This window comes from Gopherus evgoodei, chromosome 1 (genome assembly GCF_007399415.2).
Source record: "Gopherus evgoodei ecotype Sinaloan lineage chromosome 1, rGopEvg1_v1.p, whole genome shotgun sequence".
NCBI lineage: Eukaryota > Metazoa > Chordata > Testudines > Testudinidae > Gopherus > Gopherus evgoodei.
Window position 1 is genome coordinate 216202810 of NC_044322.1, and position 10842 is coordinate 216213651.

The 10842-nt window shown below is 51.6% G+C and overlaps 1 protein-coding gene across 2 annotated transcripts in view; it reads left to right on the plus strand.

Moving 5' to 3' along the window:
- The window catches only part of P3H3 (prolyl 3-hydroxylase 3), a 30311-nt gene extending 20294 nt beyond the window's left edge, over positions 1-10017 (plus strand). Inside the window, exons 13-15 of one of the 2 annotated variants that reach the window (XM_030535864.1) lie at positions 7658-7733; positions 8253-8393; positions 9281-10017. In XM_030535864.1, the coding sequence (XP_030391724.1) occupies positions 7658-7733; positions 8253-8393; positions 9281-9499 (436 nt within the window). In that variant the 3' untranslated portion in view covers positions 9500-10017. The remainder of the gene's footprint in view (positions 1-7657; positions 7734-8252; positions 8394-9280) is intronic. The other variant, XR_003996834.1, reaches the window with a different exon arrangement.
- The last annotated feature ends 825 nt before the right edge of the window (positions 10018-10842 follow it).

Here is a 10842-nt window from a genome sequence, read left to right on the forward strand (position 1 = left end):
ATGCCTTATACCAGGGACCCTTATACAAGGCCTCATGTCTCTGGCTCTCTATTTCTACTACATTTCCCTTTCAGGGGTTTGTTGCCTCATAATTTTTTGACCTCCTGGAAGAATTCCCAGTCCCTGCCTAAAATCACTGGGTAGGCTACCCCTGCCCATACATTTCTTGTGTGGCTTCCTACTGTGAGTTGTCCTCCCTCATGAAATATGAGCAGATATCACTGTGCACGCACTGGAGGGAGATGGTTTCCTCTGGGTTATCTCTGAGTCCTGCTAATGGCTCTGTGATCAGCGTGTGGCTGCACTCCAAGTCTGTTAGGGCTGGCACTTCCATTCCATTGATCCATATAGAGACTAACATCTTGGCTGGGCCTCTTTTTAAAGCCCGGGTGACTGCTGGCAATGCCTACCCTTAGGAGCAATCCATGAAGGTGCAGTCGCGGCTGAAATAACATCATTGTCCACATGAGAAGCAACTCTCGGCTGAGGGGATTTTTCCACCCCTGGCCTGCTCTGGGGAAATTAGATGCCTGTGGGAGGCCCTTTCTTTTGGACTGGGCTCCCCCCCCGCACCCTTTCCTGCCCTTGGGGCCAGGCTTACAGATTTTGTCATAATGCTGTTCGCCTGCTGGGGAGGACTTGGCATTTGGTTCCCTGGAGAGTGCCCCCACAGCAGGCACTGTAGTCTTCAGTCATTGATCACCTGGGGCAAGCATTTTCCTTCTTGGATGTTTCCGCCATCAGGCCCACAGCCGCTAAATAATTTTCGGACAGCCTGATGACTTCAGCCAACATCTCGGGCCAGTTTCACAACAGCCACCCTGACCTCCCAGCTGGGAGAATCACATAAACTGTCCCAGCGCCACTTGTTTGGTCACCTGTTCTGCAATCTGCTTTTCAGGCTGGAGCCACTGGTGCCAGTGTTCCTTAAACACTCTGGGGCACTGCTCAGGGCAGGACTCCCTGGGGAAAGTGCTATCAGTGGGTTTCTACCGTGATATCAAAGATATCCAAGATAGCTGCCTTGACGTAGGCATAGTTCTGGGCATCAGTGGCATCAAGTTTCTGATATGCAACTTTGAGCTGTCCTGGTAAGATTTGGTGCCAGCAAAATAGACCAGTGTTCAGTTGGCCATCGAGCTGCTGTGGCAACCCTCTCAAACGTGACTAGGAGAGCTTCAGGGTCATCACCTGGCCCCATCTTCATGAGTTTGAATGGGAGGTTCATAGTCATGGTGAGGCTCAGGATCCCAGCAACTAGGTTCACTCTTATCATAGAATCATAGAAGATTAGGATTGGAAGAGGCCTCAAGAGGTCTTCTAGTCCAACCCCCTGCTAAAAGCAGGACTAACACCAACTAAATCATCCCAGCCAGGGCTTTGTCAAGCCAGACCTTAAAACGTCTAAGGATGGAGATTCCATCACCTCCCTAGGTAACCCATTCCAGTGCTTCACCACCATCCTAGTGAAATAGCTATTTCCTAATATCGAATCTAGACCTCCCGCATTGCAACTTGAGACCATTGCTCCTTGTTCTGTCATCTGCTACCACTGAGAACAGCCAAGCTCCATCCTCCTTGGAACTCCCTTCAGGTAGTTGAAGGCTGCTATCAAATCCCCCCTCACCTTTCTTTTCTGCAGGCTAAATAAGCGCAGTTCCCTCAGCCTCTCCTCATAAGTGATGTGCCCCAGCCCCCTAATCATTTCCGTTGCCCTCCACTGGACTCTCCAATTTGTCCACATCCTTTCTGTAGTGAGGGGCCCAAAACTGAACACAATATTCCGGATGTGGCCTCACCAGTGCAAAATAGATGGGAATAATCACTTCCCTCGATCTGCTGGCAGTGCTCCTACTCATGCAGCCTGATATGCTGTTAGCCTTTTTGGCAACAAGGGCACACTGCTGACTCATATCCATCTTCTCATCTACTGTAATCCCCAGGTCTTCTTCTGCAGAACTGCTGCTTAGCCAGTCAGTCCCCACCCTGTAGCGGTGCATGGGATTTTTTTTTCCTAAGTGCAGGACTCTGCACTTGTCGTTGTTGAACCTCATCAGATTTCTTTTAGCCCAATCCTCCAATTTTTCTAGGTCACTCTGGACCCTATCCCTATCCTCCAGCATATCTATCTCTCCCCCCAGTGTAGTGTCATCTGTGAACTTGCTGAGGGTGCAATCCATCCCATCATCCAGATCATTAATTAAGATGTTGAACAAAACCGGCCCCAGGACAGACTCCTGGGTCTCTCCGCTTGATATTGGCTGCTAACTAGACATCGAGCCATTGATCACTACCCATTGAGCCCGACAATCTAGCCAGCTTTCCATCCACCTTATAGTCCATTCATCCAATCCATATTTCTTTAACTTGCTGGCAAGAATACTGTGGGAGACTGTATCAAAAGCTTTCTAAAGTCAACATATATCACATCCACCACTTTCCTCATATCCGCAGAGCCAGTTATCTCATTATAGAAGGCAATCAGGTTGGTCAAGCATTACTTGCCCTTGGTGAATCCATGTTGATTGTTCCTGGTCACCGTCCTCCCCTTCAAGTGCTTCAGAATGGATTCCTTGAGGACCTGCTCCATGATTTTTCCGGGGACTGAGGTGAGGCTGACCGGTCTTTTGTTCCCTGGATTCTCTTTCCCATTTTTAAAGATGGGCACTATATTTGCCTTTTTCCAGTCGTCCAAGACCTCCCCCAGTTGCCACACGTTTTTAAAGATAATGGCCAGTTGCTCTGCAATCACATCAGCCATTCCTTCAACAGCCTCGGATGCATTAGATTCGGCCCCATAGATTTGTGCCTGTCCAGCTTTTCTAAATAGTCCTTAACCTCATGGATGGCAAGTTTGTAGAAATTTTGGTGGTGCCCAGAACCCGCCCCCCAGCTCCGCCCCCTCAAACTTCGCCCCCACCTGCCTAAGGCTTTGAGAGGGGGCTGGGAGGGGGAGGTCTGGAGTGCAGATCCTGGGCTGGGGATTAGGGTGCAGGAGTGGTGCAGGGTGCAGGCTTTGGGATGGAGTTTGGGTGCTGGGTGAAGGCTCTGGGCTGGGGCAGGGGGTGGGTGTGCAGGAGGGGGTGAGGGGTGCGGGGTTTGGGACAGAGTTTGAGTGCAGGCTCTGGGCTGGGGGTGGGGGCATAGGAAGGGGTGAGGGGTGCAGGTTCTGGGAGGGAGTTTGGGGGTGGGAAGGAGTGTGTGGGAAGGGGGAGGGGGTGCACCCTCTGGGAGGGAGTTTGGGGATAGGAGGGAGTGCAGGGCTGAGGGCTGTGGGGCTGAGTATGAGGGATTCATGATGCAGGAGGGGGCTCAGGGCTGGGGCCGAGGATTAGGGTGCAGGGGGATGAGGGCTCTGGCTGGGGCTGGGGGATGAGGGGTTCATGATGCAGGAGGAGGCTCAGGGCTAGGGCAGAGGGTTGGGGTGTGGGATGACGGCTGTGGGGTTGAGGATGAGGAGTTCATGCTGCGGGGGGGGCTCAGGGCTGGGGCAGAGGATCAGAGTGCAGAGAGATGAGGGTTGGGGCTGAGGATGAGGGGTTCATGCTGCGGAGGTGACTCAGGGCTGGGGATGAGCATTAGGGTGCAGGGGAATGAGGGGTTCATGATGTGAGGGTGCTCAGGGCTGGGACTGAGGATTAGGGTGCGGGGGGATGAGGGCTCTGGCTAGGGATGAGGGTTTGGGGCGTTGGAGAGGCTCAGGGTAAGGGCAGCCTGCCTTGCCATTAGGGGAGGGCAGGCACTAGGACCCTGGGGCAGCAGACAGCAGTTCTGCCGGGAGCCGTTCTACTCGGCAGCAGGAGCAGGCAGGGGAGAGGCGCCGCGCTGCTTTTTGTCAGGCAGGGACGCAGTGCGGCGGGGGGGGGAAACGCAGGGGGAAGGGTCGCAAGCAGGGGCTGGGACCTGCTCCAGGCAGGGATGCGGAGGCGAGGGGGGAGACCCGCGGCAGCCGGGGCCCGATCCAGGCAGGGCCAAGGGAGAGACCCAGCTCCAAATATTGCTGGAGCAGGGCCCCCAGCCCTAAATATTCCTGGAGCCCAAGCACCGCAAATGTATATAACCTGCCGTCTATGCTTAAACTGTTCTTTCACCACAGAGGGCTGCCCACCTCTTCCCCATACTGTGTTGCCCAGGACAGTAGTGTGGGAGCTGACCTTGTCTGTGAAGACTGAGGCAAAAAAAGCATTGAGCACTTCAGCTTTTTCCACATCATCTGTTACCAGGTTGCCTCCCCCATTCGTAAGAATCCCACACTTTTCCTGACCTCCTCCTTGTTGCTAACATATCTGTAGAAACCCTACTGGTTATGCTTCACATTCCTTGCTAGCTATAACTTCAGTTGTGCTTTGGCCTTCCTGATTACACCCCTGTCTGCTCGAGCAATAATTGTATACTCCTCCCTAGTCATCTGTCCAAATTTCCACTTCTTGTAAGCTTCCTTTTTGTGTTTAAGCTCTTCGAAGATTTCTCTGTTAAGCCAAGCTGGTCATCTGCCATATTTGTATTCTTTCTGCACTTTGGGATGGTTTGTTCCTGTGCCATCAATAAGGCTTCTTTAAAATACAGCCATTTCTCCTGGACTTCTTTCCCCCTCATATTAGCTTCCCAGGAGATCCTGCCCATCAGTTCCCTGAGGGAGTTAAAGTCTGCTTTTTGAAGTCCAGCATCTGTATGCTGCTGCTTTCTTTTCTTCCTTTTGTTAGGATCCTGAACTCAACCATCTCATGGTCATTGCTGTCCAGGTTGCCACCCACTTGCCCAGTGGGGTTGTAAAATGGCTGCCACCTGTTGAACCAAGTGTTGTTGCTGTTCCTGATGTTATGCCCCCAGCTCCCAGATGAGCTGATGTTGCTGGTGGTGGTGTTGGGCTCATAGGTGCCAACTCCATGGGTGCTCCCATGATAAAAAATTAGTGGGAGCTTAGCATCCATGGACAATCAAGTGTCCCTCCCTCCCCTGCCTAGCTCCTTCCTCCTGCCTGTGGCCCTGCCAATTAGCACCTCTCCCATCGCCTGCTGCCCGCTGTGATCAGCTGTTTTGCCACATGCAGGAGACTCTGCGAGGGAGGGGAAGGAGTGGGGATGAAGCATGCTTGGGGGAGGGGGCAGAACTGGACGGGAAGAAGTCAGGGTTTGGGGGAATGGGTTGGGTAGGGGTGAGGCCTGGGGCAGGCCCAGAGGAAGCCGGCACCTATGCTTGGGTTGCCTGCTCTTGTTGTTGGGCAGCCGTTTGCTGGAACAACTAGTTCTACTGCTGCTTTTGTTGGGCCGCCCACTGTTGCTGGCTGTCCATCAGCACAACAATTTGTTGATGTCCATTTTTTTTCCCCAAGGTCTTACAGCAGACCCAAAACAAATGCCTGCATTTTCCACCAAGTTTATACACACCATCACAGTCCCCTTGTTCTTGTGTTCCGAGACAGGGAGAACAGGAGTTCTCAATCTCTCTTCACTAGACCAGTCACTACTGAATTGACTTTCATAATGTTCCTGTGAGGGGGTGAACTAGGCCCCTCGCAGCTCTGCCACATCTCTCCCTAAAAAAGAGCAATAGAAAGAACCTCCAAACTGACTAGTGTGGCTACTTCCACGCAGGAAAGGGGCTGCAGGGAGCTGCCAAGGAGGGCCCAGCAGATACGTATAAAAGGAGCTGCAGGGCCATAATGAGTTCAGTCTGATTACAGGGACTGGGGGAGTATGAGGTGCTCCTGGCTGGCTGCAGGGGCCAAAGCAGGTAGTTACTGTCAGGAACCAGGATAGCGAGGCAGGAGCTTCTGGTTGGATGCTGGGACTCCACTAAGATGGGCTACAGGGAAGTAGCCCAGGGAAACAGAGCAGCAATTAGCAGCACAGGGCTGATATACTTAAAGGGTCCTTGGGTTGGGACCCAGAGCAGTGGGTAGGACTGGGTCCCCCCCAACAGCCACTGAGGAGAAGTGGCAATGCCCCAAGGAAGGGAATTAGAACTATGGCACCCCGGGGAAGGGGGCTGCACTACTGGGACAGACTCGGCAGGGACCTGTGGTCAGTGAACTGAGTCCAAGAGAGCTGGCTCAGCAGGAAGGCTGGGGTCACTGAAGACTCAAGTAGGGCAAGGAGTCCCCAGGGAAGAATCCCTCAGGATGCTGTTCTGTTCCAGAGTAGGAGCCTTTCAACCTGGCTGGACTGACCTAAGGTACTGTGGTGGGCCCTGTTGGACTGGTTAAAGACTGAGCTCGGGAAGGGCTGCAGAGAAGTACACACCCAAGTGAGGATACTGTGATGGGTCCTGTGGGACTGTTTTAGAAAACTGATCCCAGAGAGGGCTGCAGGACACTGGGGACATTTGGACTGTGTACCCCAGAAGGGGTTGGTTTGTTTCACACATGGACAGAGTGTGACCTGGCCAGAAGGCCGAGTCACCGAAGAACCGGCTGACAAGTGCAGTGGCCGACAGGGGACGCTGTGAACACAGGAAATTGAGAAGAAAGTGTAGGCACGCACACACTTGACCAGGAGGCGCTCGCAAATAGGTGAATGCACCCCATTCCAGTCCCCTTTTATTCTCCCCCTTTTCTAAGGCAACTCTCCCAAGTGATTCCAGTCTGTTCAGTCTCTCTTCATGCAATGGTTTTTCCAAGCCCTTGATCATTCTCATTGCTCTTCTCTGAACTAATTTAGTTCTGTAGTATCCTTTGGCGATGGGGTGATCAGTGCTGAGTATCCAGGTGAGGACGCACTAGTGATGTATATAAAGGCATTATGGTTTTCTCCATGTCATTACCCATCCCATTCCTTATGCATCCTAACATCTTGGTTGCTTTTTTGACCACAGCTCCTCATTGAGGAAAGGTTGCCACTCAGCTGTCTAGTGACATCCTGACTTTCCTGATCTGATACAGTAAATTTAGAACCATACAAGATGTACAAATCATTTAATTATTTTCCTTCACTGTGTGTTGCTTTGCATTCATCAATACTGAATTTAATTTGCCACCACATTGCTCATTCCCCTAGCGTGTTTAGGTCTTTCTGATATTTCTCCCAGTCCCCTCTAGTACTCACTGGCCCAAATAACACTGTGTCATCTGCAGATTTTGCTTCCTTGTTGCTTACCCAGGGCCCTTTCCAGATCATTAATAAATATATTAAACCTAGTACAGACCCCCGAGGCCCCTGCTTTTAATCCTTAGGCAAGATGAAAAATGACTGTTTATTTCTACTTTTTATTTTCTATACTGGAGCCAGTTTTTGCTCCATGATAACACTGCCTCTCATCCTGTGACTTCACTTCTTCAGTAGCTTCTTATGTGGAACTTTATCAAAGTTTTTTGGAAGTCTAAATAAATTATGTCCATTGATTCTCCCTTATGTTTTACTGACACATTCAAAGACTTCTAAGAGATCAGTGAGTTAAAATTTTCCTTTATAGAATCCATGCAAGTTGCACCCCATCAGATCATGAACTTCAAGGAGTTTTCTTATTGTTTTTAATTATTGTTTCAACCAGTTTGCCTTGGCAGAGCCATAAAGCTCACTGGGCTGTAATACCACAACCACCCCGAGAGCCTTTTTGGAGAGTGGGAGGTTTGAGCCCAGCAGGGAGCCCCTTGCCAGGTCAGGAGATATGGGGAATGAGGACTCTCCACTATCCAGCCGCTGTCTCCTGCTTTCCACAGTGGGATCCTCTACCTCAATGATGACTTCCACGGTGGGGACCTGTTCTTCACTGAACTGGATGCAGTGACTGTTACAGTAAGTCTGAGCCTGGCCCAGAGTAGGAGAGTAGCTGAAGGGATGCAAGTTGGCCCTGAAGGCAGACACTGGGGAGGGGGAGCCAGTTGTGTACAAGGCCCCTCCACTCCAGAATAATCCCTATAAAGCCCTAGCAACTCTGCAGATTCAAATTGGGGCAGCCAAAGGCAAATTTAGGAAAATCTCAGGACACAGGAGAAGTTAACACCTTCCTGGCTACCATGTCCCATTCCCTGCCAGCCTGTGTGTGTCTGTCTTTCTCTTTCTGTCCCAAACACTCTTTTCTTTCTTCCTTTTCCTCTTTCTCTCCCTTTCTACCCCTCCCTGCTGCCCATCTTGTCCATGGGCAGCTTTTGGTTGAAGTTAGAGTCTCTGTCAAAGCCCACTTCCTTAATGCTACAAGAGCCATACCCCAATTCAGCTTCCCAGGTGAATTGCTGATGTGGGGAGGGTCATTCACAGGGCTGTGGGGTAGCCTATCAGACCCCTGGATTTATCACTTCCTCCTCTTTGTGGCAGGCTCAGGTACGCCCCAAATGTGGGAAGCTGGTGGCCTTCAGCTCTGGAGGGGAGAATCCCCATGGCGTATGGGCAGTGACCCGTGGAAGGCGCTGTGCCATTGCTCTCTGGTACACCCTTTCTCCGGAACATGCAGAGCAGGTAATGCTGCCCCTTGGGTAGTCAGGGGCCATGGAGGGAGAAGCCTGGGGGGATTGCACCAGGACAGGGTCAGGTCCCATGGTGGAGAACGGCTTGTGAGCACACCCCTCCTCATGAGCAGGGCCTAGTGCTGGGAGCAGTGTGTGAGGGCTCCCACCAGGGCTGGGTGAGGTTCCACTGGGGAGAGTAGTAAAGAAGATTTGCCCTATCAAGCCCAGCTCAATCCCAGGGAAGGGAGCAGCAAGACAAGCCAATGCCTCTCCCCCAACCCCCAAAGAACCAGCCTTGGAAGGTGTAGGAGGGGTTGAAGAGCCTCCCCCCCATCCTGGGAAGGGGGAGGGGGACCCTACTGCAGCCCCAGGCCTGGAAGGGGAAGTGAAGAACCCCAGGAGGAGCACAAGTGAGGCTGCGGGGACTGAACTGATGGAGACTAAGGAGACTAAACCGAGTGCAGTGGGGGACAGTGTTAATTGCTGAGAGGGGATGGGCCGATGTGTGGGTGAGAGCTCTTGCGGCAGGGGATAAAACTCAATCTGTGTGAGGAAGTGACCAGCACGACTTGTGACACACACACACACAGGAATGGGCAGGCAGAGAACAAAAAGACCGAAAAAACACAATATAATAAATATTTTTTAAATCTTATGATTCGGGTTTTTGTGAGGTTGGGTTTTTGTGTGTGTGCAAATCTCATGATTTTTAAGGGTCTGATTCGTGATTTTTGATCTCTTGAGGGTGGCAATATGTGAGTCCCGCAGGATAGGGCTGGGGTCCTACTGGGGAGAACAGTGTACCTGGTCCCATTGCAGGGATGTGTGCTGAGTTGCAGGGTGAAGACCCCAACTGGAAAGGGGCTGTATCAAATCCCTTTCACTCTCTGGTTGCAGGAGCGGATGGAGGCTGAGGACCTGATGAGACAGGGGGACGTGGAGCAGGAACTGTCACACACAGATGTTGAGAAGCATATGGGCACTGACCACAGTGGTGGGGCCTCACCAGAGCCCCCTGTGCCCAAGGGAAGAGCCAGATCCACAAGCCAAAGACGTATGTTTAGCTCAGAGTCTGGGCAGCAACCCCAGAAGCTGCGAGCCAGGGATGAGTTCTGAGCAAGGCATAACAGCAGGAGGCAGGGCCACACACACCGGCCTGGTAGCTTCGGGACATGGGGTGGAGGTCTTTAGGGCAATTTATTAGTGAACTTGCCTCAAAAACGGGGAGGAGGCAGCTTGCTTCTCAGTGACGTGTCAAATGAAATGATGGCATCATGAACAGAACAGGAAGGGCCCTGGCACCCAGCTCTGTATTCACTCCCTTGACCTCAGAATGATTTAGTCACTCAGAAGTAACAAGCCAGGCTCCCCCCATGTCCTCTCTTTCAGTGGGACCATCCATATTTATATAGGAGCAGAGCAGCAGAAGGAGAGTTCTTGAGACCTTTTTGGGTGGGGGATTTTCTTACTCTTCAGAGATTGGGTGAGAATGAGAGAAGCATCTGGAATTCCCAGGCCAAGCACCTGCCATCCCTCTCCCCCTAGACCAGAGAGTCCCAAGATCAAGATGGGGAAAAGGAGGGTCAGGGGTGTGACTGCAGGAAATAAAGGATGAATGAACAACCAGATACTGACAGGAGTTGTGAGCCTATTTGGAGAAAGAAAGAGTCATCTGCCTGGTGGATGGGAAAGGAATGGAGATTTAATTAACAAATGATGGAGAGAGACTGAGCCCTGGAAGAGGGAAAACAAACTAGGCTCCAAAGACTCACTCCCCTCCCAGCAGTTACACATGGTGGAGGGGAGGGAGAGCCATGCTCTGCTTGGCCTGGGCCTGACCCTTGCGAGGTTGAGGATCTCCTCTAGGGAACTTGCTGCCCTGAAACAAGGTCTCCACCATCTTTCTCACACACACACAAATACTTATAGGAGGAGCAGGGCTGTTGTATCGTTTAGCATTTTCCAGACTGGGATAAGAAGAATCTGCTGTCACTGCCCAAGGTATTAGCATTCAGAGATGGGATTATATGGAGCTGAGAGAGCAGGAGAATTGAAAAGAGCAATAACCCCATTTCTGGGAGGGATTAGAACCAGAGAACAATCCAGGCTACATGAAATGCACAGGCCTGAGCCAGAGACAGCCTAATAACGGGGCTGCAGAGCAGGACTGAGGGACATTGGCAGAGCTGTGTGGGGAGCCCAGGACAGAAATACAAGTGTAATGATTGGGTCATTGTTTCATGCACAGCCATTGGTTCCCAGACGCTGTTCAGTCAGAACTGCTGTGTATGGTTAATCTCATCCAAGTGAGCTTTGGAGGATGAGAAGGTTGAGCAGATGCCCCCACACCTTTTACACTCTGACGTTGAGGAGTTGCTCTGATGCATATCTATGGAAACCAGTTCTTCATTCCCCACAACGCCTGGCAACATCCCATCTTGTTTTATCCATTACTCTCA